This window comes from Tenrec ecaudatus, chromosome 5 (assembly GCF_050624435.1).
Source record: "Tenrec ecaudatus isolate mTenEca1 chromosome 5, mTenEca1.hap1, whole genome shotgun sequence".
Classification (NCBI taxonomy): Eukaryota; Metazoa; Chordata; class Mammalia; order Afrosoricida; family Tenrecidae; genus Tenrec; species Tenrec ecaudatus.
In genome coordinates this window covers 174,606,661-174,630,932 of record NC_134534.1, presented here as the reverse complement: position 1 = coordinate 174,630,932, position 24,272 = coordinate 174,606,661, and the positions used below count along the sequence as shown (strand labels likewise).

General features: G+C 43.1%; 1 protein-coding gene across 15 annotated transcripts in view; it reads right to left on the bottom strand.

Moving 5' to 3' along the window:
• Positions 1-24,272, bottom strand: part of PARD3 (par-3 family cell polarity regulator) — a 746,206-nt gene that overhangs the window by 387,814 nt on the left and 334,120 nt on the right. For 12 of the 15 annotated variants that reach the window (XM_075550306.1, XM_075550309.1, XM_075550312.1 and 9 more), the window contains exon 5: positions 9,794-9,925. The exons of the other annotated variants lie outside the window; for them this stretch is intronic. In XM_075550306.1, the coding sequence (XP_075406421.1) occupies positions 9,794-9,925 (132 nt within the window). The remainder of the gene's footprint in view (positions 1-9,793; positions 9,926-24,272) is intronic. 15 annotated transcript variants of the gene reach the window in all.

Here is a 24,272-nt window from a genome sequence, read left to right as displayed (position 1 = left end):
ATCCAAACATCAGGAATCTGGGCTCTATTTTCTTTAGTGAAAGTGCTCTCAAGAACAAGTGATGACCCTTCACCCATGCCCCTGTACATGCTGTTTAGTGCACAAGGATGTACCCCGAGCAGTTTCAATCGCTATATTTGAATGTTATCAGCCACGGCCCTCAATATAGAACAAGTCAGTCTAAGTATCAATGGTAGAACAAGCAACACAAAGTTGGCCAAAGCAGTGGATCACAGATCATAAAAGCCATTTAAATGAGAATGTACAGTGGACATAAATTACATCCCTCTAGATACGTAAACATTATTTTGGAAATTCAGTACCCACTGATCCATAGCCCTACAGGGAGCAACATTGGAAGAGACAGTGTGGGAATTGGGCCCGATCTGATTCCACCACATCGAGGCAAAACAGTAAGGGTGTGCAACAGAATAGCAAGGAAAACAGAGCAATGAAGTCCCCAAGGAATACCAAAAACAGACTGTGGGGCCAGGGTGTGGCACCCCATCAGACACAGAAAACACTCCTAAAGACCAACAAACAGTCCTTGGACTAAAAAAAAGAAAAAAGAAATTCAGCATCAGGCCATTTACAATTTATGCAAAGATTATTTAGACTTTGTTTTTGCTTGTTTGTTTTTTTTTACAATTTCTAGCCAACCTTTTGGTGATGCTACAAGTAATCAAAGAAAAACAATAAGAAAATCACTTATACACCTTTGGAGTCACTGTGGATGCCAATACCTTATCAGGTTGACTTTCTAAACATCAGCTAGGGAGACATTTCAGGAGAGGAGATCAATTTGAAACCAGTTGTTTCCCATAACCAACTAATCGGTCTATCCGGAGAGGGCGAGAGTAGTTTTGCTTTCATGAGCTACAGAGAACCGCACCCATTCCGTGAGCATCACATGGGCGTGCAGGGGGATCGACATGACCCTGTGGTTTAAGGGAGTTTTAGCAAGTCTGTTTGCTAATGAGAACAATCTAGGGCAGACAGGCAGGCAGGCAGGATGTCATGGTTTGGGAGAGAGGAATTTAATATAGGAGCAAAATGCTAAGATTGAGAAGGGAGAAGCAGAACAGAAGAGAGGATGGTGGCATTTGAGAGGCGTAAGGAAGCCTTTCCATAAGGGAGGTGTGAGAGCACGAGAGAAAACACAAGCTTTTTGGCAAATTTGGGGGTGGGGGCAATGGCTGTACTTCTGTAATATGGCTTCTATTTACTCTGTGGAATTTGAAGCAAAGTTGTAAGCAGTCCAGATAATACATTAATCAGAGAATAAAAGAAAATCCCAAAGGTAGGAAGAGACCGTGCTTCTCAAAGAGTTTACACTAATTCCAACCAATATCAGCACTGTCAGTCCTGCTTACAACTAGGGGATCACGGTCCTTACAGCGAATGGCGTGGGAGAGACCTCAGTCATCTGACCTTAACAGTTTGATGTACTGAAAGTAAAAAATCCAAAGTACTATGTGCTTACTGTAAAAAGGCTGTAGATAATATAAAGACGTGAAATAAAACAAAGTTCTACCTTGACCCGCATACCACCTGGGGTATGTTGTCGAAACCACAGTTTCGTTAATATACTTTGTTTCTGATTTGTTTAGCCACTTAAGAAAGCTGATCTACAATCTCTACTTAAAGAGCAGAGAAAAAACAACGGAAGAGAAACAAAACAAAACTCGATGGGGCATATTAAATGGGGCTTGAACGATTCCGAGGAAAATGCCAATATCTTTTCAATCCAATTTTTCCACAAACTTTTTTTAAGGCCCCTGTTCTATTCATCCCTCCATGGGGGAAATACTTTAGCATTTCAAGGAAGCCCGGGTAGAACTGATAAAAGGAGACCTACCTTGATCAGAACGTTCCAAAATTAAAGCGTGGCTCATGAGTGATTCAATTTCTACTCCCTGTAGGAAGCTGGTCGTGAAAACAACATACCGTGGGCTGAAAATGTTAATGCAATTTCTTAAACCGGTTATTTTTTAAAGAATAGCAGCGCCACGGCACACTGAACATGGAAATAAAGAAGAAGAAAAGAAATCAAAGGCAAGTGCTATACAGACGGGGAGGAATTGAGTGAGTTCGAGTATGAAGTGTGTATTCTTTCCAATCTCCTACTTAATCACGCCACCCACCAACCCCCCACCCCCCAAAACTGAGACCCTCTGAAATGAAAATACGAAAAGGCACCTGAGGGTTGGAACTGAACATGGAAAAGCGTCTGTATCCACAGGGCAAGCTCTAAATGTCTAGGTCTAGCAGCTGAATTCACAGGCAAGAAAATCATCAGCTATTAGCAGATTCCCCACGAAGGTTAATCTGCACATCCCCAAAGACTTTTCACTCGGGAGAATGCCCACCTCACCTCCCTGCTGCTTGCAGGCCTTCAGCTCCATAGGCAAAAGAAGCAACAGAGCACAGCCGGCTGTAAAGGAGGAGAAGAATTTGGCAAGTAGCACTTACAAGTACATAACCCTAGCTCCCACCAACCCCCCCCCCCATGCCATCCCTATCACAATGCTTAACCAGTGACCCTGCAGAAATGTCGTGCTCTAGTGGCCCCCAACTACTTCATTCCTGAATGCTATTCTGACTTTTCATGGCACTAACACAAGTGCAGTTGCTAAAAACGGGGGAAAAAAGGTTTTTTTTTTAAATGAACAGAGATTAAACATTGATGTTCTTCTTGTGTCAAATTACATTCTTCAGAAAAGAACCAGAGATGATTTGAAAAGGATAATTTTATTCTAAATTCTGATAAGATTGCCATAGAAGCAAGAATCCAATTGTGAAAGAAGGGAAGAGGCGGGCATTTGAAATACACCCGGATGAAAATGCACCCGCCCAGCATTCCCAAGGATATTTCCAACATGCAGAGAATGCTTAAGGAGGAAACTAGCTACTCAAACCTCGAGAAAGTGGTTCAGGTGGAACTGATAAATCTACTATTCTTACCTAAGATGCAAGATAGGCAGAAGAGTTCACACAAATTCAACCAAATTCACCCATGAATACGCAAGGGTATTAGTGTTCCCATTTTGTAGATAGTGGAAATGAACTTGGTAGGAGACACACACACACACACACACACACACACACACACACACACACACACACACACACACACTGCTACAGTGGCACAGTAGAGGATCCGCCGATGGAGGAGAGCAGTGGCATTTCCGTGATAGCATTCTTCCACATGGGGGACTCAGGATTGATTGCTGGTCAGTGCCACCCACCTCCATCCATGGGCCAATGGAGGCTTGTGTGGTGCGGTGCCGCCGCTGCTGCACACAGGTTTCAGATCTTCCACACTAGCGCTGATTTAGGAAAAAGCCTACTTCCACATCACCCCATGGCAACTCAACGAGTCACAACAGCTCAGTCGACAACAGGTCGTGGGGCTGGCACAGGACCAGGCAGCATTGTATTCGGCTGAGAGCGGGACCACCAGATGTCAATTAGAGACCCCTTGAATGCAGCGAACAACTAGTAGATGGACAGCCATACAAAGCTATCACGTTTACATCCTGAACCCTGTGTCTTTTGATAACTGCATGGAAGGCTATAAACACTAGTTGTCAGCCGTAGGAGAAATGCCACAAGACAGGGCCTGTGTGTGGTTGTCAAGGTTGCCCAGGAAATCGGTGTGAGCTCTCAGCCCCATGCCCATCAGGACCCCTACGCTCTGCTCCTGCTCTTCCACCTGCGGTTTCCATTCCACAGTTCTTTGATAATAAAATTAAAACATACTAAGCATGGCTTGTGGAAAATATCATATGTCACATACATATAGGACGCTTGCATCATTATGCTTAAAACTCAAATAACTTAAAATCAAGTTAAAATAAATTAAGTCAAATCTGAAAGAAAAAAACACACACAATCTCAAATAACTTTAAGATGTGAATTACAATAGCAGTAATTCCATTAGCCAAGCCCATCAATCTGCTATTGGCATTTATTATATCCAGGTGACATGACAATGCTCTTAAAAGGTTGGTTTGCTTATGGTATTATTGTAAGCATGACAGGTTTCTGTTATTAAGAAAAATCTGTAATTTGATTTAATTTGAAAATAATGATGATGGTTCGGGTTTCTATATTGGCTAATGTGAGAGATAGAACCAGGGCTTCAAACCACTTCAGTCTGGTTCAACCCTCTGCTGAGAATTTGCCCAAAGAAACAGAATCGGAATCCTCATTTTATTCCTGTTACAGTCTAGACTCTGATTCTCTGGCTCAGAGACAGACAGATTTGCAGCAAGGCTAAGAAAGAGAATGAACAAGTTCGAAACCCTGGATAAAACTCATGGTTTGCTTCTACATGCATTTTTTTGGCCCAGGTTTGCCAAGTGAGAAACAGCAGGAATTAATCCCCTGGTGGTGTAGTGATTACTTGTTGGGCCGCTAACGACAAGGTCAGCAGTTCAAACCGCCTCCTCCATGGGCGAAAGATATAGCTTTCGACTCCTGTAATAAAGAGCTACCATCTCAGAATCGCAGAGGGCCAGTTCTACTCTTTCTATGGGCTTCTCTGGTTCAGAATCAACTCAATGGCCCTGAGTTGAGTTTGAGTTTTAACAGAACACTGTCCAATTTTAGAATTGGTGGAAGGGGCTCAGATTATGCTTCATCAGATACTCAGAACTGGCATTTGGTTACTCAGTCCCAGAGGCTAAAGAAACCACAGCAAAATACCTTGACTATGTGGCAGCACCACAGTCTAACCGCACGTCCCTGATGACGGCAGCTGCAATGAGAGCCTGCCTACTGCCAGGTCTGAGCCCTAGCCTTGCATTCAGTTCACTGGCCAGTTGGCAAGGACCATTGCCAGGTTCCTGAAGAAGTCACTCCTAAATTCGTTAAGTTCTTAAGAAAGTCTGGTCTTCCTACAGTCTTTTTTATCACCTTGATGGTTCTAGGTATTAAGTTAGATGAAAAAACTCTGCAACACCCCTCCCCCGAAGCCCCTTAAGTTGAGGAAAACACCTGGGAGTGGGGAGAGGAGGGGGGAAGAACTGCCTAGGTGCAGACAAATCTCCATGGAAACAGCCAACAGCTCAGCAGCCTGAGAGTCCCTAAGACCCGCCCTTGGGAAGACCAAATTCAAAAAGGCAAAACCAAGGAAGCAAAATAATCAGGCCTGTCTTCCAAGGTGCCTCCAGGTGGGTCTGAACCGAACCTATCCATGAGCAGCTCAGCATTCAACAGTGTGACCTACCCAGAAAACTCTGTGACAGCCAGCCAGGATTGAACAAATTTGGGCTAACGTGTACATCAATCAACCCACATTTGAGAAGGAACAAAGGTTCAGAGGTCAACGGTGTTCGCTTCTTGATGACTGTGACAGAGAGGCATGAGACCAGGAGGGATGGAATGGCAGTCTTGTCCCCTGCTCCTGAAATGCCAGCTCTGTGCCTCCAATGCTGGACGCTGGGGCTCTTGTTTGGAAGTCAAGGGCACCAAGGTGAGGGGACAGCTTCTTGGGGACACTTGTGAAGTGTGCCGACGGCACATCTTGCAGGAGTTTTACTCACCATCTGCCTTCTTCTGAACAATGCACCAATTAGATGAAGCTTTTATGGGAAAGAAAGGAGCCTAAAATGCAGATTTCTCTAAAGGGCAGGACAGTCATTCCCATGTACAGCAGAGCGTCAGCAGAGGGTGGAAAGTACCCCTCACCTCCTTGCTGTCTCTGCTAATTGGGTGCAAGTTCTTCACCAAGAGAAGGTAGAGGAAATGGCAGGCTCCCAATTAAGTTTCCTCCCTCCCCCTACACCCCCCCCCCCCCAGTCCCTCTGCTTTCTGCTCCTCAGTTCTCCAGACCTGGATTGTAAACTGGCTGCGCCCTCCTTGGTGGGATTTATGAGTTGCAATAAAGCGTGGGGAGAGAAGAAAAAGCCAGGTTATGATCCATTATCTGCCAATCTGAAATTACAGCTTGCTGCTAGTCACGGACATGGTGATGATCACCAGGCATTTGAACTTTCTAAAACATCCCCCGGCATCCAAACAGAGTCGCTAGCTGCTCCCTTGTTTCATGGGCCTCGGATTTAAAATAAGGGAGCTTGAAAGGACCAAATTGTCTCCCCCGCCGAACGTTGTCAACCACAACCCACTGGGTTTGCGTTTCTTCTTTCCCTTTGTGTTTCCTCTGAGAACCCCTGGAGAAGGAAAGGAAAAAGAAAGGCACAAGACTGACAGAAGGAAAGGCAGGAGGCAGAGAGCCGTATCTGATGAAGGAGTTGGCTATCCGCTACTCCATCTGAGCAAGGTGAACAAGTCACCGAAAAGCAAGGCTTCCCTGGTGGAGTTCTAAGGTGACGCACATCACCTACCTGGTGTTACAGAAGCGAGAGTTACGGTGCTTTCCCTGACACAGGGAGAGAAGTTTAGAAACTCCCCTAGCGTAGAAGAAGATGCGCTCGGCTGTAAAGGTACCTGCCAGCTCAGCGAGACAGCACGTCTTTTGTCCTTTTCATCTCTAATGTGTATTCCCACTGGGAAAGCTGATGTGGTCATAATTGCCTTCAAAAACAAAGATAATGAGAGACAAGCACTCTAGGAGGAAATAGAGCAAAAACAAACCGGCTGGAGGCATCTAAAATCTAGAACTCGATTGACCTCTTCAGTCTAGCTGGCAGAAGTTTCAGGAAGGGAGCTATCTGGTCTACTCAGCTGAACTCCAAAGAGTAACAGCAGGGGCTGAGATCTGGTTTGTTTTGGGTTTTTCACCATAAAAGCCCTCTGTGTTATCGCTGGCGCCTGCCTCTTTGTTTTATTTTTAATGGCTAAAAAACCGAAAAGGCCGGGGTTTGGGGGGAAGTCACAGAAAAGACTTCACCTATCAAAGTCAGATGACTCACAAGGTATATTTCACAGGACAAATAAACGCACAATTCATGAGAATTGGTAGGCTGGTTCCCAGTGGTATCCAGCATAATATATTGGCCCTCTGTATTTGTCCAGAGGCTTACTACTGGTCAAATTTTTAGAAACCTTTTAAAATATGATTGAAATGGGTGTTCTTCAGCTGGCCTTTTGTCCTGTTAGTTTTCAGTCTAAGGAAGTACCCTGCCAACACAAAATCAACAAAGATCTCTATGGTTCTAGGGAAAGGCAGCTTCGTTAAAATATCTAATTTAATGAAGGGAGCATCATTATCATCATCCTCTCTCTCTCTCTTTTTTAAATATTTCCGAAAAGGAAAAAGAGTTCATTTAGAAGTCAGTTCGCTAATGCCATCTCCACAGAATAAAGGGTAAGTGTACACAGTGGAAAACAATGGGGGGAAAGTCTATTTCAGCATCGTGTAAGTACCTTCAACAGAACAAATCAAGACTCAGTTTTCAGAGGGAAAATTCTCCAAGCGATCACCTTTTAAGCAGAAGGCCAAAGGACAAAGCCCAAGACCTTCCTTTGTTAACCACAGATGGCGCCCAGCAGAAAGTTAGAGAGGTATGTGTATCAAAGAAACACTTGGAGGCTAATTTTATCTGCTAATCTTGTAAGAAAATAATCTTTTGTTAGCTAACTATTGATCTCTACACCTCCCTTGCTCTGCCACCACCATCAACCAAGGCCTCCTTGGTTTCCCAGGATGCTTCAGCTACATGTAGTCCCGTGTCTTAGGGGAGGTGGACCGCCCTAGCCCTCTGCTCCAGAAGGGCAAGCTCAATCCGTCCACACCAACCCCGGTGGTTGCCCCCTCTCGGATGTACATAGGAGCGTGTCATCCAATCCTGGGAAGCCAACAGAATAAGAAAGGATGTCTGCTTGGGTGGGACTGGGGAGCCTTTGCAATAACGGCTTATTTGCTTTCAAAAGGAGCCATGAAAAAGGGGGAGCTGTTCCACTTCCACCCAGGCTGGGGCTGTGGCCGGAAAGTCAAGCTTGAGGGGAAAGGTTAGGTTCTGCAGGTGGCTCAGAGACAGGGAAAGCAGAGTAAACTCCCAGTCGTCCCTACTGTTAGGCTTCGGACTGTGTGAACTGCACATTGTCCATAATTACTTCATCTGCTTTCAGTTGGCGGTCCGGTGGTCAGCAGCCATGTGTGTCTCTAGTTAGTCTACGAAGGCACCGTGAGTCCTTCTTAGTGGCAGGTAGCAGCATAAATCCTCTGTGAGCACTGAACCGACAGACATACCACCTTGTGAGGCAAGTTCTACGATGAGCCCCACTGCATAAGTGGGGACACTGCAGTGTGCGCAAGTTTAGTCCTGTGCCCAACGCTCATGTATGGAAACTGATAGAACAACTAGTTAAGACACACATGAAACTGTATGGATCACAAGCCATTCATGTACAGGTGATAATGAAATAAAAACATCGATTAGCTTGAGAAAAATGGTTTCCTAAGTAGAACTTCCTTACCCCAAAATTCTTCTCGTGACATGATATTTCCATGTTAACAATTGGCCAGCGGTCTTCACATCTACCTCAACTTATGCCAGCCGTAGGACTAAGTTCCATAGGGCTGCCAGGGGCTGATATTTGGGAAGGTGATCACCAGGCCTTTCTACTGTGGCACCACTGAATGGGTTCCAGCTTCTGACCTTTCAGTGAGCAGCCAAGTACAGCAGCCATTGGCACCAGCCAGGTGCACTAATGGTCTAAAAATCATGACGTCACCATGCCATCAATGATGTAAGAGTCCAGTCAGACTTTGGTTGACTTGCACTCCACACATGCACAGAATTATATTAAGAGGTTGACAATATAAAACATAGTGAGATGAAATAAATCCCGTATCGTTGATTCCTCCCCACCTAGATCATTCATCAAAATTTAAAAACAGCCATTCTAATACTGAGGCAGCAGAAGTATTAATACTCTTTGAAAATTACTAAAACAGTAAGCCATAAAAATGACCTTTCACTGAGTAGTCACCTACTGCTCTATCTACAGGAGCTTCTTCAACGGAAAAGCCAGGGGGCCAACTAACTACGGAGTTGTGTTTTTAATCCCAACATGAAAAAAAGACAAAGAGCATACTAGATCTTCAACCACAGAGAAAACCATGTGGCTAACGGGGAAAAACTTGATGGCTTTAAAATAAAGGCACCAATGAAAAAATAGAAAAAGGAAATGTATGCATGAAAATCCACCAGTTAAATGTGCAGGTCTCCAAAGGCGCAGAGGCAGCTTGCGTCTCTAACAGTGATGTCGCAGTGTTGCAAATAATCTCCCTTGCCCAGACAGGAAGCAGTTATTTCTACTGCGCGGTTGCACTTGTGATTCCCTGCGTTGCAGGTGGTTGCGACCTGGAGTGAATTAGTCAATGCTAACTACTTATCAACATAGACCAGGCTCCTTGACATTTCTGAAGGGAGAGGTCCTAAAGCTTAGCCAAGTATTATACATTCTGAAACACCACCATTTCAGATGTTTCTCTCATAAAATGAAGCAGGAAAAGACGGGAATTTCTATTTACCTCTTCATCGGCTCATTTGGAAGAAGAGCCCTTGAAAATGCTTGTGCACTCTGTAGAACGCAAGGCCAAGTTTAACTGTGCCTGTGCCATCTTTTAACTCTGGAGTCAAGTTGCGATCCCTGTGATCTACAGCCTGTACCACAATGAACCCATAAAACATGTGATCACAGGCCCTCACAGGAATCAGCTGAATCTACCTGAGGTGATTTTTTTCCTATGCAGCCTGGTACTTAACTCGTTTTACAAAACGATGAACCTGAATTCATCATTGTTCGGAAGAGAACATCTCTGGGATGTGGCCCAGGATGTCACACCAACGACGCGTTTGTAACGTCTCATTTACATTACCTGTTCTTGCTTCTCCAGCCACTTGCCCACCATTGGATGACTGGCACTGAGAGAGGAGCGAGCATTGTCTCTCTGGAATTGGTTAGACCAGTTACTGGTATCCCTTGGCAGGCTCCGGTAGTTCTCATCTTTCTATTACAAAAGAAACAATAACAACAACAGAAAAGTCTTTAAAAATGCACATAGTGCAAACTGGTGAGGCAACTGGGTTTTTCAAAAACCCCAGAGAGTGATTCTGAATATTTAAAATATTTCTCCAAGTCTCCATAAAAGAGCTGACTGAGGAAATGCCACCCCCGCCAGCCCTGAGAAATGTAGTTGTGTTCTTAGTAGAAGGGATAAGAATGGCTGTGTCAGGGACGCTGGTGAAACACATGCATGGACACAAGAGAAAAACACATCCTTCGCTCTGCACCCCTGCCCGAGTGGAACATACGACAAGAACATATGCCAAAAATGTGAAACGTTTCTTCGTTCCAATACCACAACTCTATTATTAGCTACCTTCTCAATCCACCAAACATATTTAAAACAAGAAACAGCAACAAATATGGTCCTTAATTAGATCTTTCAGGCGTTGTGACTTTGTAACGTGCTCCTTAAGATTGGCTACGTTGACTTGTATGGCCAGCCAATTGCTCTGAGGGCCCTATTTCTTGTTATTATTTGACTGAAGTATCTATTATTTGACTGAAAGGTGACCACAAGAAGTGAATTTAGATCCAGCTTTGAAAGGTATCTTGGGGGTGAACGTCTCAGGGGTTCCTCCGGTCTCTCTCCGTACAGTAAATCTGGTATCTTTTCTCAGTAACCTTCCGTTTGGGCCTACATTTTTCTCCCATTCTAACCATAACTTAGTATTGAGTCTCTGCTCAAAGCAGTAGGAGGTGGCAGATGGGCATCGACTAGTTCTCCTGGTCTCTGCATAGGAGACTGGTTCCGGGGGTGATGAGTCTAATGGACGAACTGCATCCTTGCCTCTCTCATCCTCACTCTCCTTTGCTCCAGACCAGAAGAGACGCGTGGTTGTCCGTTAGAAGGCCCCTTACGCTTAAAACCCCAGACTTTTAAGATGCACTAAATTCAGAGGCAAGAAACACTGTCTTTATGGACTATATTATGCCAACTGACTTTAATAAACGGAGAAAGATTGAAGTTGTTGAGGATTTCATTTCCCTCGGTGCCACAATCAAACCTCATGGTATCAGCAGTCTGGAAATCAGACGACATACTGCACCAGGCATAGAAATCTCTTTTAAAGTGCTGACAAGCAGAGGTGGAACTTTGAGGACTAAGGTGCACCTGACACAAGTCGTGGCGTTTTCCGTGGCTCAGAAACAAGAGGAAGCTGGACAATGAAAGGGGGAACAAAGAGCAATCAATGGCTTTAAGTTTCAGGTTTGGCAGTGAAGACTAAATATGCCACGGACTGTCAAAAGGAGGAACAAATCCGCCTCGGAAGAAGTACAGCCTGAATGTACAGCTCGGAGGGTGAGATTCATTCTCATGCACTTGGGACGTGTTATCAGGAAAGGGCTTCCCTGGAGAATGACATCATGCTTGATAAAGCAAACGGTCAGCGAGAAAGACACTTTCAAAGAGATGGATTGAAATAGGGGCTGCAATTATGGACTCCAACATAGCAACCACTGAAATGATGGGGTGGCGTCGCACGGCGTTTTATGCTACTTTACAGAAAGTGGTTAGGAGTCTGAAAGGACTTGACAGCACTTAGCAACAACCATGACATCACACGCACCTCTCCATGTGTTCCCTAGCTGCCTGAATGTCTACTTGGGGGAACTGTCTGTTCGTATCTGTTGTTCATTTTGTGTATTTGATTGCTTTTTGTTTTAAAGGTGTTGAAGTTTTATGTGGATGATTAGATAGATAGATAGATAGATAGATAGATAGATAGATAGATAGATAGACAGACAGACAGACAGACAGACAGACAGACAGAGACAGAGAGAGATCAAACCAAAAGCACTCCCATCAAGTCAATGTTGACTCATAGTAACCCAGCGATGGGTTTCCAAGACTACAACTGCTCGTGGTTTTGAACTGTTGACCATGAGGATCGCAGCCCAGTGCTTTAACCATCACACAACTGGGGCTCTTTCTTTTTTTTTTTTTTTAAGAGATGAGATCTTTGTAAGATATTTCATGAGAAATGGTGTTTAAAAACATCCCCAGTGTATAGGCTATCTTTTTGTTCTTTGGAGAATGGTTTTCATGAGCATTAAGTATCAAACTGTTAGAAGATCCGCATGGTCTGTGTTTTACACGCCTTAATGTTCGACAGTGTACTTATGCCTTTAGAAATTAGGATCCCCAACTTTTTTGCTAAGCTATCTTCCAGACATCTCAGTTTCAGATGTAACAAGTGATCCACTCTGAGTTAATTTGTGTGTGTGGTGGTAGCTTTGGATCCTGCTTTATAGTTCAGCAAATGGATGTCTGGGTTTCCCAGCACCATTTGTGAAAGAGACTCCATATTGAAGGGACTTCTGCCTGGGACCACATATCAGCTGTCCAAACAGGGACAAACCTACTCGTAGGTTTCAGTTACGCTCCATGGTTCTGTGCCTGCCTTGTCCTGGAACTGGGGGGGTTGGACGACTATGGCTGCAGAACACGCCCTGAGAACGGGCATGGGAGGCCTCTTACTTTACCTTTTTTGAACAGTGTGTTAGCTAATCAAGACCCTTTTCCTTCCCACATGAAACTGGACATTGGGTTTTCAACTGTGTTACTGAATGTTGTTGGGATTTGGATCAGGACTGCATCATACATGTATATGAGGGGCTATCCAAAAATAGCGATTTTTTTGGCCAATGCTATGTATTTTCTTTCTTTCTTTATCCCCCACGCAACAACCTTATCACCATCAAACTACTCTCCATTACACTTACTTAATACATTTGTCACATCTGTGATTCCTCTCTTGGGAACATTTTCAAACCCATCTATTTGGATGGGTGACAGCACCTCCTTTGTTTGTTTTCTTCACCTATTCTACATAATCCAATCGCTGTCCCTTCATGCCCCTCTTCATTTGCGGAAGCAAAAAGAAGTCACATAGAGTGAGGTCAGGTGAGTGAAGTGCATGGGACAAGAGAGGCATGCTGTTTTGCAAAAAACTAGCACTGAAATGACGGCGTGAGCAAGTGTATTGTCCTGGCGGCAAAACAGTCCCCCATCTGCCACCAGTCAGGCCATTTTTGGTCACACACTGTTATGCAATCTTTTCAGAACCTCTAAATATAAAGCTTGATTAACAGTCTAACCTGGTGGAACGAACTCCAAATACGCCATACCCCTCAGAAATGCCCCCCCCCAAAAAAAGTGAGCATCTTAACTTTTTATTTCACTTGAGCTTTTGGGGGGCAAGGTGACACTGGCATCTACTAGATTGATGTTTGTTTGCATTCAGGGTCATAAGAATAGTGGCGTGCCTCCTCGCCAGGAATGACCTTAGGGAAAAAAGTCTGGGTCACTTTGGAGCTGTTCTTCTACTGAAGCTATTTTTCCTGTACCAATTGATTTTCTAATCTCAAATCACCCTGATATGAATCCCATCTGATTGTGTTCTATTATTTTTGATAAGTTGGATTCAGTTTGCTAGAATTTTGCTGTGATTGGTTGCATCTATTGCTCCTTAGTAATATTGCATGTGTGTATGAGAGCGAGAGAGACAGAGACAGAGAGAGAGAGAGAGAGATTTTCGCCTCCATCAAGCACACGAAGGCTATGCTGCCCACACACAAGGACTGAGTGGAGTGTTTCCTCCCTCTGATGTTCTGGGATAGTTGAGTAGACTGGTTTGCTAGAACCCTCCACTGAAGTCATTTGGGCGGAGCTGGGTTTGTGGTTGGGCCTTGTTTTGTTTTTAAGTGACATCAAGTCCACAGTTTTCGACCTCTATTTGTGTTCCTTTGAGGAGGTAGTGTGCTTCTAGAAATTTGTCGTTTTCCTCAAATTTGTTAAAAGTATAATTTTCCATTGTATCCTGTTATAATTCTTTTTTATCTCAGTTGGCTCTTATGTCTCCCATCACATTTCTTGAGCATTTACATCCTTTGGCACTTTGGTCCGTGGCTTGCCAACATTACTGATCCTCTCAAAGAATCAACTTCTAGTCTGGATGCTTTCTATGGTTTTATGGTTTATGTGTCCCTCACAAAGATGTTGTTTTCATTTGTTTCATGAGTTCCCACAGAGAATTTAAAACAAGCAAACCAGCAAGCAAACAACCTCCCACCATTGCGTCAATGTGAATTCAGAGAGACCCGACAGGACAGAGCAGACCTGCTCACTGAGGATTTCCCAGTTTGTAATCTTTATGGAAGCGGTCATCACGTCTCTCTCCTGTGCAGATGCGGGTGGGTTTGAACCACTGACCTGTGGTTAATGGCCCCACTCCTAACCCACAAAGCCACCAGGGCTCCTTAGAAAATAAGATTTAATGATGAATTGATATTCCCAGACCTATGCCAATATTGTGATGTATGAGAATGAAATGACCAAAGTAAAAGTCTACAGGCACTGGAATAAATTTTGCCATACATTTTTAATGTAAGTATGGTGCTTCCTTAAAAACAGGAAATCAAAGACACAGAGAAGCGATTGGTCCACTGAACCACTGGATCCTGTGAAAACATTAGTGCCCATGTCCGCGAAGTAGAGACACCGGACGGTACTTTGCAACCACTACTCAACGGCTGTAGAAGGGATCTCATTAGAAGACATGGAGAGTAGAGGGTGAGTGGGTTGGAAAGGGGGAACTGATTACAAGGATCCACATGTGACCTCTTCCCTGGGAGAGGGACAGCAGAGAAGGGGGGAAGGGAGACCCCGAATAGGGCAAGATATGACAAAATAACGAGGTATAAATTACCAAGGGCATATGAGGGAGGGGGGAAAGGGGAGGGAGGGGGAAAAAAAAAAGAGGACCTGATGCAAGGGGCTTAAGTGGAGAGCAAATGCCTTGAGAATGATTGGGGCAGGGAATGTATGGATGTGCTTTATACAATTGATGTATGTATATGTATGGATTGTGGTAAGAGTTGTTGGAGTCCCTAATAAAATGTAAAAGAAGAAAAGAGAAAAAAATGATTAGGGCAAAGACTGTACAGATGTGCTTTATACAATTGATGTATGTATATGTATGAACTGTGAAAAGAATTGTATCAGCCCCAATAAATTGTTAAAAAAAAAAAAAGAAATAAAAAAAAAAAGAAGACATGGGACAGAAGGGGGAAATGTGGAATAAAACTCAATGTCATTAGAGGAAGAAGAGGAAGAGGAAGAAATAGAAAAAGGAGGAGGAGGAAGAAGAAGAAGGCTTACTGGTCAAAGAAAGACTAGTGGCATCTCTAAGATTCTGGCCCTAAAGCACACACAGGTCTGGAAATGAATTCACCCCTTAGGCTCAATTTTCAGCCAAACTACAAACAGATACAGAAATGGAACAAAACACTTCAGAGGTATGTGCACCCTGGATAAGGAACTATTTGACATCAAAAGGGCAACATTTACCCCAGGACAAAGTCCAGTAGGGTTGGGAAAGCAGGAACAGACATGGAAACAGACTACCTAGGGCAGAAAGAATGGGTGGCATGGGTCGCCATCAGTGCCATCAAACAGAATGCACATACATGGTACAGAGAGGACACGTTCATCCTCAAAACCAAAGAATAACGACAATGAAGGGCACCGAGTCTCAGAACAGTAAGAGAAGAGACAAAGCACCCAATGGCACCCCCAGGTGTCTCAGCACACCCTGAGCGACACAGGGTCTTCAGTGGTTGGTGCTTTTCAGGAGGCCTTTCTTCCAGGTGAACGCAAGCCACTGGCCTGTTGGCTATCAGCTAGGTATGCTAACTAGTTGCACTACTCAGGGACGTTGAACATTACTAAGAGCCTCTTTCTTAAACTTGAGCACAGCAACTTGAGAACAAGGGTAGAGGGGGCGCAGTAAATGCCCAATAAGCACAATCGCAGGAAATTAATAAGTAAAGTTATCCAGAGTAGCTATATTTATTAATGACAGAACTTTAAATGTCTTATTAAAGAGATGAGGAGAAAAACAAGATCATTTTATGTCAGGGATCGTGGGGCTGCCATTGACTAAAGATCTGGCTTCTTTATTCATTATCTTCCACTGGAGGTAATTATTACACCAACACCTTACTTTGAAATGAATAATTAAACAGAAAGTATTAAAACTCCATCCTGCTTTTTCAGTAGGAACGGCATTTTAGAGAAATCAATCAGTGCCAATTGATGAGGGGAAGCTTGTCTTTTCAAAAGACTGCCAAGTAATGGAAGCAGAATAAATAATGGAAAAATCACCATTTTCAACCTCCTAATGAAATAATTCATGCAGGCAAGGATAATCAATGGATACGGAAAGTGTTAGGTGAACAGTTGATGGGAAACTAGATGTTCTTACTTGGGAAAAGTCTATCTACAAAATTAAAAGGAACAGAAGCTGAAAACTCCCACTGTACATGGTTCCTAGAGACAAGTATGCTACCGTGTCTTCTGAACCCCTGTCACTGAAAAACCTCTATCCTGACAATTTCTAGGCACAGGTCACCCACCTCACAGAAGCTCTAAATTTCCAACAAGATGTCACAGTAATGCCTAACACTCAATAAACCATCTACTCTCTCATCCCACCCAGACTTCACAAAGGGGCCCTGGATGCCCAGTAGGTTACAACTTTGGCGAGGTCAGCAGTTGGAACCCACTAGGTGCTCCTCTGGAAAAAGATGAGGCTGTCTGCTCCAGTAAAGATTTATAGCTTATATATAGGTTTAGTATTAAGGTAGCAGATGGACATTGGGCTTTTACTCAATGCAAGAGCACTTTCTTCTACTAAACTGGCATTCCATGATGTTGACCTTCCTAACACAATCAATGAAGACAAATGGGAACATAAGCAATGTGGTGAAGAAAGCTGATGATGCCTGGCTATCAAAAGATATAGCATCTGAGGTCTTACAGGCTTGATGGTAAACAAGCGGCCATCTAGCTCAGAAACAACAAAACCCACATGGAAGAAGCACCCCAGCCTGTATGATCACGAGGTGTTAAAGGGATCAGGCATCAGGCATCATCAGAACAAAAAATCATATCATTGTGAATGAGGGGGAGTGTGGGGTGGAGATGAGTCAGTCAGGGTGCAGTGTAGCAACGATGAAGCATACAACTTTCCTCTAGTTCCTAAATGCTTCCTCTTCCCCCACAATCATGATCCCAATTCTACCTTACAAATCTGGCTGGACCAGAGGAGGTACACTGGCACAGAAAGGAACTGGAAACAGGGTTATCCAGGGTGGTTGATCCCTTCAGGACCAATGGGGAGAGTAGCGATACTGGGAGGGTAGAGTGAGGGTAGGGTAGAAAGAGGGAACCGATTATAAGGATTTACTTATAACCTCCTCCCTGAAGACGGACAACAGAAAAGTGGGTGAAGGAAGACATTGGGTAGTGTAAGATATGACAAAATAATAATTTATAAATTATCAAGGGTTCATGAGGGAGGGGAGGAGGGGGAAATGAGGAGTTGATACCAAGGGCTCAAGTAGAAAGCAAATGTTTTGAGAATGATGATGGCAACAAATGTAGATGTGTATGGCTTGTGATAAGAGTTGTACGAGCACCCAGTAAAAATATTTTTTTTTTAAAGACAGGTTTGGAAACCCAAAGGAGCAGCTCCACTCTGTCCTGTACGGTTGCTGAGAGTGGGAAAGAGCCCGTGGCAGTTGAGTTTGTCATCATTGAGCCTTCACGAAAGCGTTAAGAATCATCTTTCTCTCTTTCTTCCTTGTCTCATGTCCACAGTTAGGCTGTGTTGATTCAATTTTCCTTGCCAACAGTTCGCCCTTTGGCCTTCACACGATTCAGGGCCATCTTATCTCTTATCTAAAACTTTTACAGGTTTAGTCTTCTTTTGACTGAACTGGGCCTCAAGTCTTCTCAACCCTGGCAATGTTCTATCCTGCTTCCCAATTCGAGGTTTGCTAAAAAACAAACAAACATTTTAAAACTATATCTACTGCACCACACATACCTCTACAACTTTACTTGCTGGGTTTTGTTTGTTTGTTTGGTTGGTTGGTTTTTAACCCTTACCTACAAATAACATAGTTTCTATAAAAATGCCTGGCATTACACATAGAGCAGTTCAAATGACTTTTAAATTTAAGAAGTTCCTAATTCTCAGGTCAACTCAATGCCATGTTTTGGTTATCATGGAATTCTCACTCGACTTCTAATTGTAGTTGTGACTTAAAAACCTCAAACCACCATCAAGTGGATCCTGAATCCCAACAACCGTATAGGACAGAGTAGAACTGCCCCCTGCGGTTTCCAAAGCGGTGAAGCCTTATGGGAGCAGAAGGCCTCCTGCTTGATCCAGAGGAGTGGCTGGTAGCTTCAAACTTCTGACCCTGCAGCCAGCAGCGCAACTGTTTAATCCACTATGCTCCTTGGTTGTGACTTTCAACGGAATCTCTAAAGGTGTCATTTCCACTAGCAAAGTTAAACCTGGGCATAATGTGAGCATTCCTCTTTAAACACAAGCACTCCAGCCCCGAGCTGACAACATGGACAGCTTTCCCTTGTTATGTTTTTATGCATCCTATCTTCACAGCGTTTCAGAATCCCAGAACTTTAAAGGGAAATGGTTGAAGTTATATAATTGGTAGGAAAATGTTTTGTATTGTTTTAATTTTCAAGATAAATGTCAGGCAAAAACATTTTCACTGAAAGTCGTTAATGGTATTTTTAGAGAAGCGTTCCAGTCACATTCTTCTAAGTAAAAGTCATTCCCCACAATGTCCCCAGTAATAATGCTAATTTCAAGGTGCTTGAAGAACAGCTGCTTGAAAGCTACTTGCCTGAAGGTTGTTTGCCATCTAGAGCAATCAGACCCTACTGTCTGGCCCACCATAAGTACGACCCACTCCCTTCTGATAAGGATCATAGAGTATTCCCCTTGGGAAGAATTCAGACACCTGAGGTCAAGCCAGGTTAGAAACAACCAAGGATGGCTGCCCTCTTGACTCTAGAGCCCACCCATCTTGTTATGTATGTGCCCTCCTGTCACATATATGCCTCTAGTCCAATCCCTTTCTGTTACATACGTGCTTAGCATGGTTTGGATGCTGGAGATTATTTAAGCTCATGAGAGAAACCATTACTGTCTCATTCTGGATCTGGTCTCCATCAGAAGAGGTGAGCCCTTGTGTGTCTTGTCTCATGTATCTTTAATGTACCCTTCAATTACTACCCTGCCCACTAAGAACACATCCAGATGTGGGGCTGGATCTCACACCAGTGTATCATTTCTCAATCGATGGCAACTATTTGATGATGTATTACATGGTTAGTCCATTAATCCACACAGCAAGGTACCATATAATTATCATACTAAGACAGACAGTGACTAAAATCAAAAGGCTGGTCCATTTTAACTGTTCTTGGATTGTTCTATAATTTAAAAATATTTAGAGTCAATGAAAAAAGGGAGTTCTTACACCAGCATTAGGAGCCTTGGTTGCATAGGGGTTACTGCCAGAGTTGGGCCATTCAAAACCACCAGGCGCTCCATGGGAGAGCGACGGAGATTTCTACTCCTGCAACGAGTCGCAAACTCAGAGAGGCAGTTCTACACTGTCGTGCAGGGTCACTATGCGTCAGCATCGGTTGACAGTGAGTTGGTAGGGTTTAATCCAGCATTGTCATGATAAAGCCAATAAGAAGTCTGTATGTCAATTCACTATTCTATATAAATAAAATTTAGTCACTTTCAGTAATCTTGAGTCATCAGCAAAATATATTGCCAGTTGCTATTTTGTTGCTGTTTGTCAACAAGGAGAGTGTGACTCATGTATGTTATCAACAGCATTATGCCAGTCCTGCTGGTATGTCGGGTATGGTCTTCCTTTCACTCATGCCCAGAGTTGACAACAGGGGCAATGAGGAAGCCTGCAGTCACATCAAGCTGTGATCCTGTATTTGTGATGTGAGTATATCAATAAATGTCATAAACACAAGGTACTTCCTACCTCGATGTATACTTAAACATTCAAGTTCATTCTCTTCCATTGGACAGTTTCCATTTTTAGGTAAAGTGGTTTTCAGAAAAATAAATTCAACTATATAAGATGGTATCCATTCACATATAGATCAAACCAAAGAGGAAACGGATCCAGCAGGTATATTTGCATCTAACTTCAAAATTTACGGAGGAGAAAACCATTCGATAAAACTAAATTGCCATTAACAGTTTTACATCAGCTTAGAGCTGCCCTTATAATGAAGGGGGGAAATATTTTATTTATTTTTTTTGGGGGGGGGGGAAATATTTTAAATCAATTAAATTTCATAATCAATGTTTTTATTCTTATAAAAGTACACTAGTAGCACCAATATGAAAATTTTTACAGGTTATTAAGAAGCTAGTGACAAGATATAATTTAGTGCCATCAAATTCACTACTACAGTTAAAAGGTTTTATATATATATATACCATAAGGAATTACTCTACTCCTCTTTAATTATAACTTTAATCCTCCACTTATGAGGCTACCCCAAACAGCTACTCGGCTTTGTGCTAGGCAGGAAATTTTCCCCCTTGCCAGAAAAAAACAGATGTTACTGCTGTGATCAGGGATTTTCCTTATCATCTAAATGTACAGCCACATCATCAGGTGTCAGAAAAGCCACCCAGGCTGGGAAATGCATATTAATTTGCCAGTTGCTGGTAGCAGTGCTTTGGGGATGGAGCAAATCCCTTTCAGGGTAGGGAAAGCGAGTGTCTTCCCACGTTCCCCCACCCTCTCCCGTCCCAAGTCCATTACAATTCAATAACAAGAAATCACACAGAACCTGCCCAATGCCTTGGGACAGAAGCTTATTGCTGGCACACTAAGCTGTGACTCTGAGGCTTTATCTCACAGAAACAGCTCTTTAGCTGATGGTCAGATTTCTCAGCAAGCCGACGCCTCCATGTTGCAGACACAGGACAAGTTCACAGGCACATGATAAGTTCAGGGCATTTCAATGTTAGCATAGGAAACTCAATGACATTTCCACTTTGCTTCAATGACAGAATTCCCAACACTTAATTTTTTGGAAAGCATGAGGAATCATGCCAAATCTTAAAATATTAAACATTCAATGCATCTAAATTCATTCTTGCATCCTCTGTGTATGACATAAGTCTCAAATACACCTATGCAATCATACAATTTTCTTTTTTTTAAGTCATTTTATTAGGGTTCATACAACTCCTATCACAATCCATACTTACGTCAATTGTGCAAAGCACATCTGTACAATCACTGCCCTCATCATGCTCAAAATATTTGCTCTCCACTTAAGCTCCCAGCATCAGCTCATTTTCCCCCTCCCTCTCCGCTCCCCCTTCCTTCATGAACCCTTGATAATTTATAAATTATTATTTTGTCGTATCTCACACTGTTCGACGTCTCCCTTTATCCACTTTTCTACTGTCTGTCCCCCAGGGAGGAGGTCACATGTAGATCCTTGAAATCGGTTCCCTCTTTCCACCTCACCCACCTGATCACATGATTTTTAACTCATAACCTTTTCCAACCCTGTAATTCAATATCTAGTTTATAGCATTTCTCTTAAATGTTAAACAAACAAAAAATAATAAAGAGACCATCTTTAGTCTGTGTATCCTGCATTGTAAAACTGGAATTAAGTTAGTAATTACAAAGCACGTTATAGTCATTTGTTTTTTTTAATGGCAAGACCAGCAGCTCAAATCCAGCAGCCACTCCTCGGGAAAACTTCATGCACTTCAGTCACCTTCCCCATCTCTGCTTGCTCCCTTGCTTTGCTTAATCTCTTGTTATGTGTCAATCATTGCCATCAGCCGCCACCCACCCCCAAGCACAACAGCAACTATAGAGGGAAGGAGACAGCAGTTAGTGTAAGATCTAATAGTAATTTATAATTTATCAAGGGGTCAAAAAAAGGGGGGGGTCATGAGGGTGGGAGGGAGGAGGGAGGGAATAAAGAGGAGCTGATACCAAGGGTCAAATAGAAATTAAATTATGCTTGATACAAGTGATGTATGGATTGTTATTAGTAAGAGCTGTAAGGATCCCCAATAAAATTATCTTCAAAAAAATATTAAGAGATGGACTTAATAAAACATATCCTAAACTGACAAAAGAAAGTCTATTCCCACCAAGTGGCTTTATAAACACAGGCTTGGGACTTAGATTTTTAACAAGACAAATTTTGGGAGAACACAGTGCGACCCAATGTTCTACCTGCCATACCGAATGCACTCGCTGTTGGGTCAGACAGGGTGTTTTCATCCTATCTGTAACTCTGAACCCAGGGCCTGGCACCTCAGCAGGCACACTGCAACCCGGGTGCTTCTGACTTCCCTTTCGGATGACTGCTTCTGCCATGTTCTCAATCACTGCAGATGCTGCGTTGAGGCAAAGAAGGTGTGTACAAAGCTGAGCAGAACGATGACAGGACTAAGTAGAAACACATCTATCAAGACATTTTAGTCAAAATGTCATGAAGGTCATTCGTGGCAGTTGTGGCGGGACTTGAGAAACCATGAGCGTTTGGAAGCCCCTTTCTAGATCATCTGTTAAGCTGAAGTAGACTTTGCAACAAAAGTGACTGCTTACCCTGACACTGTCACTTTTAGATTCGAAGGATAATAATAATAACAATAATAATATGAAGGATTTAAACCCAGAGAGTGTATCAAAATATTTATTTTATATATATATATATATATATATATATTATATATATATATATATATATTACAATGCTTCATGAACTCACAGTTCATAATTAAAATGGATGACTTTCTCTGTCTCCATAATATGTGCTCAGTAGCTTTTAGACTATGAAATCACATTTCTATCATTAAGAAATTTTAAAGTGCTGAATATGTCAGAAAGAAAGTCCTCACGCGCATTCCCTCAACACAAGAGCACCTTGTTCTGCTACACGGTCATTTATGATACCCACCTTCCCAACATGATCGCTGAAGACCAACGTATGCATAAGCAATCGTGATGAAGAAGGCTGATGGTGCCTGGCTATCAAAAGATATAATGTCTGAGGGCTTCAAGGCTTGGAGACAAAGAAGCAGCCATCTAGCCCGTAAACAACAAAGGCCACAGAGGAGAAGCACACAAGCCTAAGTGAACACGAGGTGTTGAAGGGATCAGGTAGCAGACAGCAAAGAACAAAAACCATCATTGTTTGATCATCTTCCTCACATAAACGCTGAAGACAAATGTGTGCATAAGTAAGTGTGGTGAAGAAGGCTGATGATGCCTGGCTATCAAAAGATATAGCGTCTGGGGAGTTAATGGCTTGAAAGTAAACAAGCGGCCTCTAGCCCAGAAGCAATAAAGCCCGCATGGAAGTAGTACACCAACAATGTGTGATCATGAAGGGTCGAGGGGACCAGGTTTCAAGCACCAAAGGCGGGGGGGGGGGGGAATCATATCATTGTGAATGAGGGGAGCACGTGATGGGGACCCAATGCCCATCTGTAGATAACTAGGCATCCCTTGCAGAGGGGTGGTGGGGAGGAGATGAGTCACTCAGGGTTCAGTGTAGCAATAATGAAATTTACAATTTTCTTCTAGTTCTTAAATGCGTTCTGCCCACAACTATCATGATCCCAATTCTACCTTGCAAACCTGGTTAGACCAGAGGATGCACAGTGGTACAGAAGGGATCTGGAAACACAGGGACTCTAGGACAGATGAACCCCTCAGGACCAGTAGTGAGAGTGATGAAACCAGGAGGGAAAGGGGGGTAGAGAGGGGGAACCAATCTCAGGTATCTACATATAACCTCCTCTCTGGGGGATGGGCAACAGGAAATTGGGTGAAGGGAGATCCTAGGCAGTGTAAGACAAGACAAAATAATAATTTATACATTATTAAGGGTTCATGAGGAAGGGAGGAGCGGGGAGGGAGGGTGAGGGAAAGAGGAAAATGAGCTGATTCCAGGAACCCAAGTGGAAGGCAAATTTTGAGAATGAGGGCAACAAATGTTTAAGTGTGCTTTACACAATTGATGTATGTATGGATAGTGATAAGAGTTGTATAAGCCCCAATACAATGATTTAAATTAAAAAAAATAGAAAGTCGAGAGTCCCCGCGGTCCTGGCAGGGAGGTCGGGTTTGTGGGGTTGGTTTGTGGTTTCATTTTTTTTTTAGTTTTTAAAGGTTTCAATCGTCAAAAAAAAAAAAAAGAAAGAAAGAAAGAAAGAAAGTCCTGCCAGAACTCTGACTAATGTAGATGTGCAAGTTGAGAATTATAATTAATTTTGTAAACCAATTCCCACTCACGCAGAAACCCTTCAGGTAAAACATATTGACAGAAACAGAACCCTAACAGTGTGGTTCTAGCACCTAACGACTCCAGCCTAGCTCCTTCC